This window comes from Ricinus communis, chromosome 2 (assembly GCF_019578655.1).
Source record: "Ricinus communis isolate WT05 ecotype wild-type chromosome 2, ASM1957865v1, whole genome shotgun sequence".
Classification (NCBI taxonomy): Eukaryota; Viridiplantae; Streptophyta; class Magnoliopsida; order Malpighiales; family Euphorbiaceae; genus Ricinus; species Ricinus communis.
Window position 1 is genome coordinate 4,755,470 of NC_063257.1, and position 16,616 is coordinate 4,772,085.

The following is a 16,616-nucleotide window of genomic DNA, read 5'->3' on the forward strand; positions in this document are numbered from 1 at the left end:
AGAGAAAAAAGAAAATTATCAATTCAGAAGCCTTCTTTATTTTTTTCAAAATAAAAATTAAGGTTTCAACATTTATACCTGAATACAACTCTCTTGGCTTTTCCTGCAGGTCCTCTAAATTTCTGCTTGGTTAGATATATAATAATTTCAAATAAAGAATCAATGGGGATGTAGCTCAGATGGTAGAGCGCTCGCTTAGCATGCGAGAGGTACGGGGATCGATACCCCGCATCTCCATTGAACTTTTCTACTTTTCAACTCCCGCTGAATAATCTGTTCATGGCCGGAGATAGATCGTCCACATATATCAATCTGAAGAGATCGATAAGCGTGGAATGTCAATGTTTTATGGCTTCCTTCCTTAAAAATCACATGTCTCTAATGCTTTTTATATGTTTTTTTTATTATTATTTTTCTGAAATCAAACACAGACAAAATTACATCGTTTTCCAGCAGAGCACCAATAAAAGCTTGGTGGCTCAAAGGAAAAATGGTGCGCACCAATAAAGCTTGGTGGCTCAAAGGAACAATGGTGCCAAACATATGAAATTTGCTGCTTCCTTCTTCAGTTTTAGATGTTCAACCACCACTCCTTTCCTTTCCCTGTACCAAATGAGTTGATATCAAGAAAGCAGTGTTTCTCATTGCAAATTTGAAGTTTTAACATGGTAAGATAATGAGTGCTTTTTGCGTAAAAGATTTTGGGCTTGTCTACTCTGTAAAATTGTTTTAGATTTCAGACATCCCCTTTCTAAAATTGGTGGAATCAAATGAAAAATGAAACTTTTATTTGAATAAAAAGTCCAGAGAGATGAAACGTAGGACTGAGCAAAGAGCATAAAATATGGCAAATACCATGGAAGATTATTTGGGGAGTCAACAGACAACTACCCATTACTCAAGGAGGCGTCCATTTTTCAACAGAAAAACCATCTCACATTTACAATATCTTCTCTCTCTGGCCACCAAACCCCATTCATCCAGGATGGACCGGCCGGTTCGGTTTGGATTAAAGACGCTGTTTCATACTTCCAAATCCAATTTAAAGAATTTTATTCACAATACTCATTCAACTCAAAACTCCCCTGACCTTCTTTTTCTTTCTTTTCTTTACTTTTAGACCCCCGCGTTCTGGTAAAACAATTAATTTCTGAAATCAAAAATCAATCGTGTCTGATAATAAATTAATTTCTTTAAGATTATATTATTTACTTCAAATGTAATATAAGATAATAACACCTTCATTTCCTCATCATATATTCTTAAATCTAAAACATATGATTTGTAAATTATCAATTAAGCATATAAATATTTTTTTAAGCATTTAATAGCTAACAAAGCTGAAATTTATGTGACCAATAATCAAAATATTAGCTTTACTAAATTTAGTACCTTCTTCTAATTAACTTTATGTACCAAATAAAAAGTTTGTCATCCTATTTTTGCCAACTTGATTTCATAATCCAGATTAAGACTTTAATAATATGTTTGGTTTAAAATATACTAAATTTAGAAAAGATTTTGTGAAAGAGACAAACATGATAAAGTTTTAAAAGATATTTTAGTATTATAAAATATATTAATAAATTAATGTGAAATTTATTTAAAATTATTTTTTATTTTATCAGAATTTAGCTTAGTTATAACCACTTTTATACAAATTAAGATTTTAAATTAATTTTTATTTCATTTAAACTGTATAAACTTCAATTTTATTCACGTAAACCTTAGATTTGTAAGTGAATTTTATAAATTTCGACCAATTGTAATCTAAATAATACTTATTTTGAGCTTGTTTAGTTCAACTGATGAATGCAGCTGGTAGCTGATGGTTAATAGCTGATAGCTGATGGCTGATAAATTAAACAGTTTGATAGAATTTTATTAATGACTGTTGTTAGTATGTTAACTGACAATTGAAGGTAATAATTTATCGTTAAATATATTTTATTTTATTATATTATATTTAATAATACAAATTAATAAAAATAATCGATAATAATTAAAAAAATTATATTAATTTTTTTAGCTTATTTGTATTTATTAGAAATTTAAATTTAAATTTTACTAATAAAAATTTTTAATTTCAAATACTATAATTTTAAATCTTATAATTATTTAACTATTAAGAATAATTTCAAAATAATAATATTATTTTAAAATATAAAAGTTTAATTATATAAAGTCAATTTAAAGTAAATTATTGTTAATAAATTTAAGTAAGGATAATAGTATCTAAATAAATAAAAAATTAAATTAGTTATTAAATGATAAGAAAAAATTCTAAAATATAGCTGATAGAATCAACATTTATTTCTTAAGTCTTTACCAAATAGTCTGTAACATTTAAAGTATTTATTTATATAAAGGATGCTTCTTTATATAATCTTAAAATTTAAAAAGATAGTAGTTTTGGTAAATTTTGTTTCTATAAATCTATTCAATTTATATATTAAGAAATCATTTCATGAATATTAATTACATTAATAATTTAAAAAACAAATTGAGAATAAATTATATATTACACTAACTCGAACAAAAATATTGAGAGATAAAGAGGAAAAGCTTTAGCTCTAAGTGCAAGTACAAATAACTTGGAAATATTATCCTGCAACTCCTCTAATATTCTCGAAAAAATATTTAAAATTTATTATTACCAGTTTGAAATATATATATTGAAGACAAAGATCAAAGTCTTGCTAATACTTTACCTTTTACTTGTCTGAAAATTCTAGAATAAGACAGATAGCCGTCAATCTATCTGCTACTAATCTTCACTTTCACAAAAGATAACAGTAAGATCTTATTTAATTCTGATTCTCCAACCTCACGCAACATTTTACTGTCAAATTCCCCAAATCCTTTAGTCCTCACTGCTTTCAAGCTGTGCTGTATTCTACTTTGCTTTGCAAATTGCAACATATTTAATTACAAAAAAGAAAAAGGGGGTAAACAGTTAACTTTTTAGTTTCCAAATGCCATAGAAGCTAAAACTAAAAGCTTCGTGGTTTGTTCAGAGAGAAAGAGAAAGAGAGAAGATGGTGGTGAGAAAAGTAGGAAAATATGAAGTAGGAAGGACAATCGGAGAAGGAACCTTCGCCAAAGTAAAATTCGCCCAAAATACGGAGACCGGTGAGAGTGTCGCCATGAAAGTTCTCGATCGTACCACCATCATCAAACACAAGATGATTGATCAGGTCCTCTTTTCTTTTATTCTTTTATTTCTTTTCTTTCTCTTTTTTTCGAAAATCTTGGGAAATGAATTTAAAAAATCCTTTGAAGTTATTATACTTTGATGAGTCCTGATGACGCTATTTATTTACTACTTATATCGTAACTAACTGGACAGCTTTACGATGCTCCCAATTTTATAATTCATTTATCAATTTAGGAATTTTCTAGACTAAGAGATTTAACTTCAGCTGCAGATTGTTACCCAGGTTGATCCAGCAAGTAATGAATTTAGTTTTACTCTTAAGTCAAGTTTTATATAAGCACTGTTTTTATCTTTTCCTTTTCTGCAGATCAAGAGGGAGATATCTATTATGAAGCTTGTTAGACATCCTTATGTTGTACGATTACACGAGGCATGAGATATAAAATTTGGAATTTTGTCTTTTACTTTTTGATATTTTGCATATATCATTCTGACTTTTACTGTTTTTCTTAGGTTTTAGCAAGTCGCACTAAGATTTATATAATCTTGGAGTTCATTACAGGTGGTGAATTGTTTGATAAAATAGTGAGTAGTTTAAATTCTGATTGACATTTCAAGATGGACCATTCAGTAGTTTACTCAGATTGTTTTGTCTCCTTTGCATTAGTAAAAGTTTCATGCTTACCAGGTGCACCATGGACGTCTTAGTGAGGCTGAAGCTAGAAGATACTTTCAACAGCTTATTGATGGAGTAGATTACTGCCATAGTAAAGGAGTATTCCACAGAGATTTAAAGGTGTTTTTTTTACGTCTAAGAATATAATCCAGTTTCTGTTACACTAATATCTTAATGCCCTTTTCTCATTTCATGAACAGCCTGAAAATCTTTTACTTGATTCACAAGGAAATTTAAAGATTTCAGATTTTGGTCTTAGTGCATCACCTGAAGACGTAAGATGCTTAATGGAAACTCTTATTGTATCTTTATTTGACATCCTTGTAATTGAGGAAATAACAATCGTTCGGTTCTTACTTGATGATGCTTGTGTATAGGGAGTTAGCCTGCTGCGAACAACATGTGGAACTCCTAACTATGTAGCACCTGAGGTAAATGCTAGGATCCTTTTAGCCTGTGTTTTGAATTCAAGGATGTTTCAAAAATACTTCTATAATATTCCACTGTCTGCTTTAGGTACTTAGTCACAAGGGTTATGATGGTGCTGTAGCAGATGTCTGGTCCTGTGGGGTCATCCTTTATGTTTTGATGGCAGGATATCTTCCATTTGATGAACTCGATCTCACCACATTATACAGTAAGGCATGAACTAATATCACATGCACTTATATGGTATGCATAATTAGTGACTTTTTGTGCTTATTTACTGGCTTATTCTGATGCTGGATCCAACTCTAAATAAGCAAAACTAACCTTACTATTTTTGTATAAGTCCCTCCTGGAGTCCTAGAAACTAAGTCAGTACTTTCTAGCACTTAGTTTAGTTAATTAGCTTTAGCGTTATTACTTTAATATTGATATCTTCTATACTTGTTTATACTGATATTTCTTAAAATGTTCTGCAGATTGAGAGGGCAGAATTTTCATGCCCTTCATGGTTTCCAGTGGGAGCAAAATCTTTGATTCATAGAATTTTGGATCCAAATCCTGAAACTGTAAGTAATCACTGCCTAATAAGGGCATTGGCCTTATTTGTGTCATTGTATAACAACAGAAAAGTTGGTATTAAAATAATATGGTGTAAGCTACCTTAATATACAATGCATATGGGAAAATAAATGGTTGCTTAGCCAAAGTTTTTTTCATAAACTTGCTCTTTCTCTCTCTGCAAAGTTTTCATTGAGTTTCTAAGCATGTAGTTGAATTTTCATTGAGTTGCGCATTTTGGGAAATGGATGCTTTCCTAGATCTTATCTTATGTTTATATGGTGGTGTATTCAGTGTCATGCTATAGTGCTCCTGATAAATAATTTAGTCCTTTGCATCATATCTTCAGCTGCTGCCTGTAATCCTATCAAGAGTTTGAATTTAATGGCTTTTAAACTAATTATTTTGGTTTTCATTGTTTCTGAGAAGCACTTTCTCTTTCTATGCAGCGTATAACTATTGAGCAGATAAGGAATGACGAGTGGTTTAAGAAAGGTTATGCACCTGCGAGACTCATTGAGTATGAAGATGTGAACCTGGATGATGTAGATGCAGCTTTTTATGATCCAGAGGTTGGTTGAGTGCCAGGTGCTTTCTATTACAGTGATTTTTTCTTTTTTTAAATCAAAGCATATTATTCTCTTTGCATATATTGGTGATCCAGGTGTTTGATTATTTATTACAATTTTGAGAAGATTAATTTATTGCTAGCTGCAATTGAGCCCTCCTACACTGGGTTTGCCCCTGCTCCCCACAACTTGGCAGGATAGGTGGCTAATCTCCCCTGATCCTTTATTGCACCAATTCAGCTTAGTAACTTCAGAACATCAAATATCTTGAAGGGTTGTATGTTGGGGAAACAGTTCAGTTATCATAAGATTGGACTAATTACAAAAAATGTGACCCAGAGAACACTGCTCAGAATTCTACTACTTTAGTCTTCTGCTTTATTGTTAAATAATCCTTCTGGTCCTTCAGATGGTGTTGGATGTCCATCATAATTAACCATACAAGCAGTTAGGCAAACATATGGTTTTGTAAGTTGTTTCTACTGGAGATGTTTCCATGCCTACCGTTCTTGTTTTCACTTGAGCTCTCTCTCGTGCTTTCGCTGCACACTAATGTTCTAAATATCTGCTTGGGATTTTCTAAGTTCATATGTATCAAACATTCTCTCAGCTCCTGACAAGGAAGATAATTGCTATATAATAAGCTAATTAATATCTTAACTCCTGCCACTCATTTCCATGTTATCCATTAGAAAGATCAATTCAGGATTTATATTTATGAAGAACCGCTTTTCATCGTTAGTTGAGATAGATGGTTTCCCTACCAAATATCATTATTGACATGTTTTACCGAGTAATATTCTATTCTTCTATTAGTGTTCTTGATAAGATGGCTTACTGTAGGAACAAAAGGCTGATGAACAGTGCAGAAATGAGGATGCGCGTCCTTTGATTCTTAATGCGTTTGACTTGATAATTCTATCTCAAGGGTTGAACCTCGCAACGCTGTTTGACCGTGGAAGGGTAAGAATGATCCAGTATGCTCATATTGTTCTCGTCATTGGGCTACATCACGAAGATACTTGTTTTCACGGAACAGCATAGTATATATTTTTTCAGTATTTGTTATGAGAAGGCTGAAATTCTTACTCTTTCTAAAAGGACTCTTTGAAGAATCAAACACGATTTGTCTCGCGGAAGCCAGCAAAGGTTGTGTTATCGAGCATGGAAGTTGTTGCACAATCAATGGGTTTTAAGACCCATATTCGTAATTATAAGGTAGACAACTTGTATATTGAGATACAGTGCTTCTATTTTGTTATTGATTTCTACATCTGTAACATTATTAAGGGAATATTCTGTTCTTTTATTGTATATTTATCACTTGCTAATGTGGTACCAATTTTGACTGAACTTGTCTAGTATTTTTTACATTCGATCTAAGCAGTGTATGTGCATTTTCTAGATGAGAGTGGAAGGCCTTTCAGCTAATAAGACTGCTCATTTCTCAGTTTTTGTGGAAGTATGCTTTCAGCTATAACTCTGAACTGCATTTTTTATTTCTATCTTATCTATCACTGTTCTATGTTTAAAATTCTTTCATTTTTTTGGTTGAAGGTGTTTGAAGTAGCTCCCTCATTTCTTATGGTAGACATTCAGAAAGCAGCTGGAGATGCTGCTGAATACCTCAAGGTCAGTTGTCTAAAATCATCTTTATCGGCCTACCATATATCATACCTATTCTTTCAGGGTTGACCCAATAATTGGCATATTAGGTTTTCTTTATCATTTGCTCGCGCATATTCTGAGATTCTCATTAGAAAGGGATGAACTTTTCTCTGTTGCAGTTTTACAAGGACTTCTGTGGCAATCTTGACGATATCATTTGGAAACCACCTAATGAATCAAGCAAATCTAGAGTCACCAAGTCAAAGAGCAAAAAACGATGAATTTGTTTCATCTGACATCATGATTCTACTACTTACAGCAGGCATGTGGGTCTCATTCATGCACAGGAACTAGACACCCTTTTTGAACATTAAGGGTGCAACTCGAGTTTTACAAATATGAGGAAATATGTGTTACCTGAAAAATTTCCAAACTCTGCCCTCTTATCTCTGCAGGGGAAGGTGGAAAAAGGGTAGAGGGAAAATGAGGAAATATGTATCTGTTTAATAATTGTATTTGTGATGTCTGTAGATCTATATCTGTCTTGGGCTTGTTATCTCCTACACTTGTAATGCTATTTTGTAGCTGTGCTTGCTGAGTTTATAGATTTCAATGAGAATGTAACAATGTAATGTACTGTTGATCCAAGAACTGTAGCTTTACAAGCTGATTATAATGAACTTATTAAACTTACCTTGTAATGTTCGAATTTGATGATTAATTTCCCACTTTTTGGGTTCTCATTCCCCTACTTAATTGCACAAAACTGTGATTTTCCTTTCTCTACTGTAAATGTTATTAGCCTATTCGCGTAAGTGGATTATACAAGCGAAGTGGTGGCATTTTTTCTAAGTTGAAATGTGGGATTTAACATGCTATTCTTTTTTCTTTAGGAGATCTTAAGACTTAAGCTGCTTGTCTCATCTCATGTTTTTAGCTGAAATTAAAAGATACTTGGACAGAATTTTGATTGCTTCTCGACAATACTAAATTTTTAATAAAACTTAGTATGTCTAGGAAATGGTAAGCATGTTAATCAACTATACTGAGATGTCATAGAAGTTCACTAAAATCTGCACATGAACACTGCCCATTAACAAACTTATGAAGCCGCCTGCTATCTCGAATGATGATTTCCCTATTGCAGAGTAATGAGATGACCTTAACAAAATCATGGCAGTTTTTGCACATTTGAACACTCTTCATAACCCTTATCAGAGCGTCCTTTTCCGTATTCAACAACCCAAATGCAATAGCCAACCTCTCACTGTGATAAACAGCAGAAGATATTATCTTTTTCTCCTCCTCATCCTCGACCTCCTCCTCACCATCAAGTATCTCCATATGTTGCGTTGACTGGTATCCGGAACCCTTTGCTTTATCAAGCAATTCCTCCAGCAACTCGTACATCTTCGCATTATGAGGATGCAAACGGCCAGTGGTTTTAAATGAATGAATCTTCTCCTTTATAGTAATCCAGCTCCAGTCGTTAAATTTTCCAAGTTTCTCCTCTTTCATCAATTTTCTGACCCTGGAAACATCTTGCCACCTCTTTGCAGAGATGTACATATTCAACAGGGTGACATAAGTCTCAGTATCTTTTAGCTTGAGTTTGAGTAACTGTTCAGCAGCATAAAATCCTAGTTCTTGCTTCCCGAGATTTCTGCATCCTGCAATCAAGATTGACCATATGAACTCGCTGGGCTCGAAATCCATTTTGTTGATAATATCAAAAGCTTCATCTAGCCTACGCAACTTCACAAACATAGCAATCAGGCATCCATAGTGGTCCATCACAGGCTTGATTCTGTACTCCTTTTGCATCATCTCAAAATATCCAAGTGCCTCATCGACCATTCCAGAATGACAACAAGCGGCCAGAACACCCACAAAAGTAATCTGGTTAGGTCTAACTCCTGCCAGCCTCATATCCTCAAAAAGTTGTAGTGCTTGCTCAGAATGGCCATGCTGTGCTAAACCTGTGATCATTGTAGTCCATGATATTAAAGTTCTTGTGGACATCTCCACAAAAGCTTTACTGGCTTTCCCAATGCTTCCGCACTTGCTATACATGTTAACAAGTGCAGTTCCCACAACTACATCTGACAAATACCCAGATTTAATGGTTTGAGCATGAAGTTGTTCCCCTTGTCCTAAGGCTGACAGCCTACTGCATACAGTCAAAACACTTGACAAAGTGAATAGATCAGGCTTCTTGCCTGTGCGATTCAATTCCAAGAAAATGCTTAGTGCCTCAATTCCACTTCGTTGTGCTGAGAAGTCATCCTTTGCAAGATCCATTGCCTGTGCATGGCCGGAAATCATTGCATTCCATGTAACCAAGTTAGTAGATCCCATCTTATGAAACAAAATCTGCGCCTCGTCCATGTGTCCACATTTGAGGTACAAGTACATGATAGAATTTGTTATACGTAGATTATATTGATACCCAAGTTTAATGCTCAAGGAATGAACCAGTCTCCCCAAAACCAAAGCCAGTGTCACGCAACATAAGCTCAAAACAGTAGTTAATGTGAACTCATTAGGCTTAATATCCTCAAGAAGCATCTCATTGAAGAATCTCAAACCCATTGCTGCTTTGCCATTTTCACCACAAGCAGAAATAACTGCAGTCCATGAAATCACATTCTTTTCTCCAATGCTCTGGAAGACATTAATAGAAGAATCCAAGCTACCAAGTTTTGAGTATAAACTGCAAAGAGCATTTCCAATACTTGGATCGTAATCAAGCTTATATTTAATAACAAAAGCGTGCAACTGTTTCCCCAATTTGATAGAGTTAATAGCCGAACAAGCATTGAGAGCAATTCCTAGAGTGTAATTCGAAGGTAGAGTCCCCGATTCCAACATATCTTGAAAAACATCAATTGCTATATTTGGTTGCGAATTTTGAACATAACCCGTCATAAGGGCTGTCCAAGCAACGAAATTTCTTCGATGCAAACTGTCAAAGATTTTTCGAGCATTTCCCATTGCTCCACATTTTGCATAAACATTGACAAGAGATGTCATGACAGCAAGATCTTTGTGGGTTCCTGTCTTTATAATGTGGGCATGAATAACTTGGGCTTCTGAGACAGAATTCTTCTTTGTGCATTCTTGTAAAAGGGGAAGATAATAAGAGGGTTCAATCTTTTTCTCCTCCTTAATAAAACAAAGAGCTTCATGGAACTCTAAAGGCTTAATTGGTTCTAAACTTCCATCCAATTGGGTGTTTATGGAACTCCTCTGATATGAAGTACTCGGGCTCTGAGAAATCATACATAGCTTAGTATCAGCAACAATTTGAAATCAAAATATTTTAAAGAACTGAAATTCAAGATTAGTAGAGTTTTTTTTTTTAATTGATTAGCAGAAACACTGACCCATTTATTAGAACTTGAAAAAGTAATAAAAGAAAAATTCTTCGCAAAACAGTAAGGGAAAGGTAGTTTCATAGCTCTATATTGGCTATGATGCAATAAGATAACACGAAAATAGTCCTATTCCGATGAATTCAATGAGAGAGAGAATTATGTTACATAAATACCCAAAAGAAAGAGGGGAAATGAAAAGATCGAGAGTACCTTTTCGGTAGGCAGAGAAGAAGAAGAGGGATGTTTACGGAGTTCAGGTTCAAGCTTGAGAGTGCTACTGAGAGAAACTGAAGGCAAAGAAGCCATTAAAGAAAAAGAGTTAGTCTGGGTTTTTGGGCAATGTATGAGCTTCTCTTCTATCTTGTGGGATGGGATAGAATTGTGGAGGGAAGAGACTAGAGTACTAATATTCTTTCTTCTTTTTTTTTTTTTTTTTTTTTTTTCAATTTTTGGGCTATTTTTAAGACCAGCCGTTAACTTTCTCCAACTGCTAACAGTAACTAAACGCAACCATTGCTTATTTGCTTATACTTTACGTTTCACCCACAATACTCCTTTGATATTGAGACTTGCTGTCTGTTCTTGTTTTCGATTCGGGCAGACGTCCGTTTTCTTTCATTCTTTCTTTTGATATATACATATATATATATGTATGGCAGTTAGGGTTTGGCTGAGATTATATCCCATCTGAAATTCAAAGGGGATTCCCTCAAATTGATACGTGCACTCTTTGAGTTTTTTTTTTTCTTATTTTTTACTAAAATCTCTTAAAGTGTCACAAGATGCTTTGGTAAAGGGTGAATTTCGGGTATAATTGATAATGCCTCGTAAAAACTTGTGGTTAGAGAAAGATTTGATGGATTTCGGATCTAATGGATGGTACCTCGCGTTAAGGCTCATGAGTAGATAAAGATTAACTTGAAGCGGCAAGATACTCAATTTCTTAGCTAAGCAGGTTTGTCAAACAAATGTTTGTTTAGGTTTTGATTTGGGGTGAATTCCCAATTCATCTTCTTGTTTTTGTATCCATGAAATCAAAATAAAAATGAAACATAATGATGATCTTAAAATGGCGAAACAAGAAGAAAGCTTAGAACACAATCATAAGAAGTCGTGCAAAGTTATTTGAACTTTGAGAACAGGATCCCTGCAGACTTCGTGATCTTGAAAGCTACAATTATTTTCTTTCTTTATTTATTTATTTATTTATTTAAGCCCTTCTTTTTAACTCGATTGAAAAAATGAAGAGCACGACTTGCTAGTGACGAAGCAACAAAAGAAAATATAACATGTCCCAATAATTGTTGCAAAACATATTGGGATATTGGAAATAGTTTACAGTTGCCTGTAATACAGAGCTCATGGACTTAATAAAGCTCTCATTTATCTCATATTTCGTTAGATCTTCTTCTGTGTTCCTCTAATCGGTCATGCTCCTCAGATTGACAAGCCTCGACTAGTGGAGCATCGTTAAAAAAAATTTCACCCACTCTGGCACTAAAGAAATTTATCGTGGAATCTCCAACAAATCTGTCTGCATCAGGAATTCAAAGAAACAATGGTTAGGGCAGGTCTCCTGATTTGTAAAAAACATTTATGAATATTAGGTTTGATAAAACCCATTGAACGGGAAAAGAAAAAAAAAGACTTAGAACTTGGTAAGTTCGAAGATGTCATGAGATACGTCAATCTATGAATAGATATGCCTTATTTCACATATACCTTACGAAAATGACAGTTGATATAAATACTCTTCCCAATTAGACTTAGTGATAGATTCCCAAACCCGTGGACCAAGACTGATTTCAATTGATTTTCTTTTTTTCTTTTTTCTTTTTTTTGTGAACTTAAATTTCACTTGATTCTCATCCAGCTAAAAAGAAAACGATATGCAGTCTAATGGTTACAGGGAAAAAGATACCTTGCTTTGTTAATCTTCTTAGTCCTTGTATTTCATTGTTTCTTTCTCAAAACCAACTGTTGGGAATTGCTTTGCATATTCCTCAACATCATGTCGCAGCTGTGCGATCCCAGATTGAATATCTGAAGACTTCATAGTTGCTACAAAATCCTTCAACTTCGTTCCTGAATATAGAGTAACAGAAGGTTTGTTGTCAGTATATGCCTGCTGAGAAGCAATGCTGTGGACCGCACACAGCAGAAATATAAGAGGTAAAAATAGAAAGATTAAAAAACCCAGTGTGGAAAGAGAGACCTTTAGTATCTGCCTTGATCTTCAAGGCCAATTTTACAGCTGCATCAAAGAACTCTGCTACTTTCGCAAAATCTTCCTCAACAAACCCCCTTGATGTGAGAGCTGGGGTTCCTGAAGCACCAGAGAGCTAGTTGTGAGAAAATTGAAATACCCGACCATCAATCAGTCAGTCAATGAAACATGATAAAAGAAGGTAGGCCTTACCCATGCGAATCCCACCAGGAACCATGGCAGATACATCACCAGGGACAGTATTTTTGTTAGCTGCAATATGAACTGATTCCAAAACCTTTTCAACTCTTGATCCATCAATCCCCTGTCATAAAATTTCCAATGAAAGTATGATCCCCATTGTATGCTATATATTAAAGCAATTTCATCCACAGATGTTGTTTTGTGAGCCCGCAACATGAAATTCAGCTCTGCTTAAGACTTTCTTTATCAAAAGAATGAGATCCAGCAGTAACATTTGTTATAACTATCCAATAGCCAATCACCTTAAGTGAAAAGCATCCACAATAAAAGTAGAAACCAGTTCCTCAGGAAGTTCTCGACCATGGATATCTTAATACAGTTCTAATACAATTTTCCACTCATTTTTCCTTTTTCCTTTTTTCAAGAAAATAAAAAAGGGCTTGTAAGTTAAACTAGAAACAACTAAATTAATTTTTTACCTTGTTTCTCAAATTGACCAAGACTAAATGGTTTTCTGTTCCACCAGACACCAGTTCATAGCCCTTCTCTAGTAAGCTCTGCATAAAAAATGAACTTCAAGAGCATAAATACTACTGCTAAATCACTTGGTAATATAATGTGATACAGCAAGCACTAGCTTAAAAAATGAACATCTCTAGCATTCTTATACCAGGACAGTGTTAAGAAGGCAGAATTCAGTATACCTGAGAAAACTTTGAACAGTTTTTGAGAACTTGCTCTTGGTAGGCCTTGTACTCAGGAGTCATGACCTGGAAAACATGATATTCAAAAATCAAAATTATGGCCTTGGCCAAAATGATTGTAAGATATCCAGATCTAGCATTAAACACCAAAATCTTGCTTCATAGAAACTATTAGGATAGCAATTTGCTAGGCCCTACAGGGGAAGCTTACCTGCTTTAGAGCAACTGCTAAACCAGATATCGTGTGATTATGAGGACCACCTTGAAGTCCAGGAAAAACTGCCTGATTAATTTTGTCTTCAAAGTCATACTTCACCTGTTGGATTAGGATGGAACTGATTCATTAACTTTATCAAGGTGTTTTACCTCAATATTCTGCAGCAGGAATCACAGAAAATGATAGTAGAAAAGCAGCATTATGAAGATATGTGACCATTGATCAACACATCTAAGATAACCACGGAACATTAGAGTTGTTTTTCCTCTTTTACATATCCATTTTCTCCTTTCATTGATTTGAACTTACTTCTTCCCCTTTTTTGTTGATCTCTTTTACTCCCTTCCTAAAGAAGATCATAGCTCCACGTGGACCACGAAGTGATTTATGCGTTGTGGTTGTCACAATATCTGCATATTCAAAAGGAGATGGGATAACACCTGCGGCAACTAAGCCACTAATGTGTGCCATATCAGCCAACATAACAGCTTTTTGCTTGTCACAAACCTGTCAAAAGAAAAATTCTGATCTCTAAGCCTTAAGGACTTTAAGAATCATAATTGAAATGGTGTTTTGATGACCACATATATAAATTAGTCTCCTGAACCCCAGGCATTCACCTTGCGGATGCGTGCATAGTCATATAGCCGTGCATAAGCACTTGCACCAGCAACTATAAGTTTTGGTCTAAAGAGTGTGGCACTTTTCTCCAACTGCAAACATTAATCAAATTCACAAATTAACCATATTAGCAAACTTTTTACAAGAACTAAACACGTAGCTAGTCCAAGAAATTTCAAGCCCTTCACCAAGCATAGCATCAAGCTTAACTAACAAAGTAGGATTCTAGAGTGTAGAGTTTATAGCTATGAAATATTCCACAGAACCGGATGGAAGAGTACCTGTTCATAATCAATATAACCAGTATTCTCATCCAATCTGTAAGGCATTGTCTCAAAAAATATGGAAACCGCAGATATCTTCTTTGTGTCAGTCTGCAAAACGGGAACAAAACAGAAACAATCATCCGCATCATATATTATAAGGACAAACTACATCACTTCCATATAACATAATTACTAGGATCGGTTTCAAGCCAAAAAAAAACACAGCAAAATGGACATCAAATTAGAAGTGCTGCAAAACACAAATAAATTGTGGATAATTTTTCAGGAAAACAGCCAAGGAAAAAATAAGAACAAAGAAGATAAGGTAGCTAGAGAGTAAAAAACGATTATAATTGCCAGTTGGCAAGAAAATAAACTGGAGTCAAGGATAATCTGTATGCTAACAGGTGCATGTCTAATATTAAGAAAGTTATAAGTACCTGATAACCATGTGAAAGATGTCCACCATGAGGAAGATCCAGCGCCATGATTCTCTCATGAGGTTTTAATAATGCAGTGTAAACTTGAAAGTTAGCAGGAGATCCAGATAGCGACTGCACGTTGACTGCGATAAGCAAATATATGTGCTGTCAGTAAGCTAAAGAAATTAGAACCAATATCAACATAAACCCCATTGAAGCAAGAGCATCAATCAACAATTTATGGTTATGTTTTCAGCTTAGCTCCAAACTTAAAACAGAAAACAAAAAAATGGGCATGCAAGGGCATGAATGCAATCAATAAACAATGGATTACCTCCCCACTTTTCAGGATCCAACTGAAAAGCTTCTAACGCACGCTTCTGGCACAAGGTCTCAGCCATGTCAATGTACCTAATTAAAAAAAAAGACATTAACGTCGTGTTAAAAAATCCACTAAAGACACAATGATCAAAATGTATGTATTTACGTACTCATTGCCTCCATAATATCGGGCTCCAGGGTACCCTTCGCTGTATTTATTAGTCATAACAGAACCAACTGCTTGCATAACTGACACTGAGGTGAAATTCTCTGATGGAATAAGTTCAAGTCCCTAAAACAATTCGAATTAAAATTGATCTAACAAAAATATGAAATTAAAGCAGGCAAAATTTATATTAATGAATTAATAAACTAAAATACCTTCCATTGCCTAGCTTTCTCAAGTTCGATGATGTCAGCAATTTCAGGATCGGTTTCCTCCAATGGAGAATTCAATTGCTTTATCCACTGTTTAACAAGAAAGTATTTAATAAAAACAAATAGAGATCTACAGTAGATCTTGAGAGAGAGAGGGAGAGAAAGGAATTACAGCAGCAGGAGCTTTCTCTTTATCAGCAACTGCAGGGTTAGGCAAAGAAGACTGCCGAATCAATCACAATCGAAACAAAATCAATCAGATTAGAGAAAAAAAAAGGAGTGTTAAGTTGTTGCATGATATGAAAAAGAAATTATTAAAGACAAGAAAGAAACCATGTAGTAGAGGGAACCATTGGCATTGAAGAAAGGTGTTCGGATAGAGGAAGAGAGTCTTCGAAGAGCCATCGCCATTTGCCTTTTTCCCTGCTTTACTGCTCTACGTGTTTGTGCTCTCTGCTGATGCGTTAGCGTTATGCTGCTCTCTGCTCGAAAAATAACGAGAAAAAAAAAAAAAAAAAGAGTTTGTGATGGGTTATTGGTTGGTGCGAGAGTGAGTGCGGTTGGTGGTGATGGCCCAGACCAGATCCAAGTGGTTTCTTTGTTACATTGTTTTTCTAATTTTAATAAATATATTGATCATATCTTATAGAAAGAGAGTAAAAAGACAAAAATGTTAAAGATTCTTATATACTCCGTGAAATAATTAACGTGCTTCTTCCTTTTCTTAGGAATGCGGAGAGATTGCATTATGGACACATGCGAACTGCAATTTCTTTTTTCTTCATCTTTTATTTTTTAATAAAATTGACAAGAGAAACTATCAAAAAGAGAACAGCTACCTCGAGTCCATCGGAATGGCTAAGAATGTGAAAGAATAATGTGAACGCACCAAAAGAAATAGAG

At 34.5% G+C, this 16,616-nt stretch overlaps 3 protein-coding genes and 1 non-coding gene across 4 annotated transcripts; 2 read left to right on the plus strand and 2 right to left on the minus strand.

Moving 5' to 3' along the window:
* Positions 1–164: 164 nt before the first annotated feature.
* Positions 165–237, plus strand: TRNAA-AGC. Its single transcript has one exon. It is a non-coding gene; the product is annotated as a tRNA-Ala (tRNA).
* Positions 238–2,716: 2,479 nt separating this feature from the next.
* On the plus strand, positions 2,717–7,698 carry LOC8280358 (CBL-interacting serine/threonine-protein kinase 8). Its single transcript, XM_002527298.4, has 14 exons — positions 2,717–3,197; positions 3,525–3,587; positions 3,671–3,742; positions 3,846–3,953; positions 4,034–4,108; positions 4,211–4,264; positions 4,350–4,475; positions 4,739–4,828; positions 5,270–5,392; positions 6,233–6,352; positions 6,491–6,607; positions 6,795–6,851; positions 6,947–7,021; positions 7,177–7,698. Exons 1-14 carry the CDS (start codon positions 3,039–3,041, stop codon positions 7,276–7,278), a joined length of 1,341 nt encoding a protein of 446 aa, XP_002527344.1. The 5' UTR covers positions 2,717–3,038; the 3' UTR covers positions 7,279–7,698.
* Positions 7,699–7,935: 237 nt separating this feature from the next.
* Positions 7,936–11,491, minus strand: LOC8280328 (putative pentatricopeptide repeat-containing protein At5g52630). Its single transcript, XM_015724281.3, has 2 exons — positions 10,585–11,491; positions 7,936–10,267 (listed from the first exon to the last, which is right to left on the minus strand). The coding sequence occupies exons 1-2, from the start codon at positions 10,678–10,680 to the stop codon at positions 8,051–8,053; spliced, it is 2,313 nt and encodes a 770-aa protein (XP_015579767.2). The 5' UTR covers positions 10,681–11,491; the 3' UTR covers positions 7,936–8,050.
* A 145-nt stretch (positions 11,492–11,636) lies between these two features.
* LOC8280329 (serine hydroxymethyltransferase, mitochondrial) lies at positions 11,637–16,320 on the minus strand. The gene is made up of 16 exons (XM_002527300.4): positions 16,047–16,320; positions 15,886–15,936; positions 15,717–15,803; positions 15,506–15,627; positions 15,349–15,425; positions 15,033–15,157; positions 14,608–14,700; positions 14,326–14,418; positions 14,015–14,212; positions 13,700–13,804; positions 13,489–13,554; positions 13,264–13,341; positions 12,794–12,905; positions 12,590–12,700; positions 12,296–12,459; positions 11,637–11,908 (listed from the first exon to the last, which is right to left on the minus strand). The coding sequence occupies exons 1-15, from the start codon at positions 16,122–16,124 to the stop codon at positions 12,314–12,316; spliced, it is 1,542 nt and encodes a 513-aa protein (XP_002527346.1). The 5' UTR covers positions 16,125–16,320; the 3' UTR covers positions 11,637–11,908; positions 12,296–12,313.
* Positions 16,321–16,616: the final 296 nt, after the last annotated feature.

Coding starts and splice junctions, on each gene's coding strand:
- LOC8280329 (XM_002527300.4), bottom strand. CDS start 16,124: ATGGCGATGGCTCTTCGAAGACTCTCTTCCTCTATCCGAACACCTTTC. Junction 14,213..14,325: donor ACTATGCACGCATCCGCAAG/GTGAATGCCTGG, acceptor TTCTTTTGACAG/GTTTGTGACAAGCAAAAAGC. Junction 12,460..12,589: donor GATCAAGGCAGATACTAAAG/GTCTCTCTTTCC, acceptor CTCTATATTCAG/GAACGAAGTTGAAGGATTTT.
- LOC8280328 (XM_015724281.3), bottom strand. CDS start 10,680: ATGGCTTCTTTGCCTTCAGTTTCTCTCAGTAGCACTCTCAAGCTTGAA. Junction 10,268..10,584: donor CTTCTCTGCCTACCGAAAAG/GTACTCTCGATC, acceptor ATGATTTCTCAG/AGCCCGAGTACTTCATATCA.
- LOC8280358 (XM_002527298.4), top strand. CDS start 3,039: ATGGTGGTGAGAAAAGTAGGAAAATATGAAGTAGGAAGGACAATCGGA. Junction 4,829..5,269: donor TGGATCCAAATCCTGAAACT/GTAAGTAATCAC, acceptor CTTTCTATGCAG/CGTATAACTATTGAGCAGAT. Junction 7,022..7,176: donor ATGCTGCTGAATACCTCAAG/GTCAGTTGTCTA, acceptor TCTCTGTTGCAG/TTTTACAAGGACTTCTGTGG.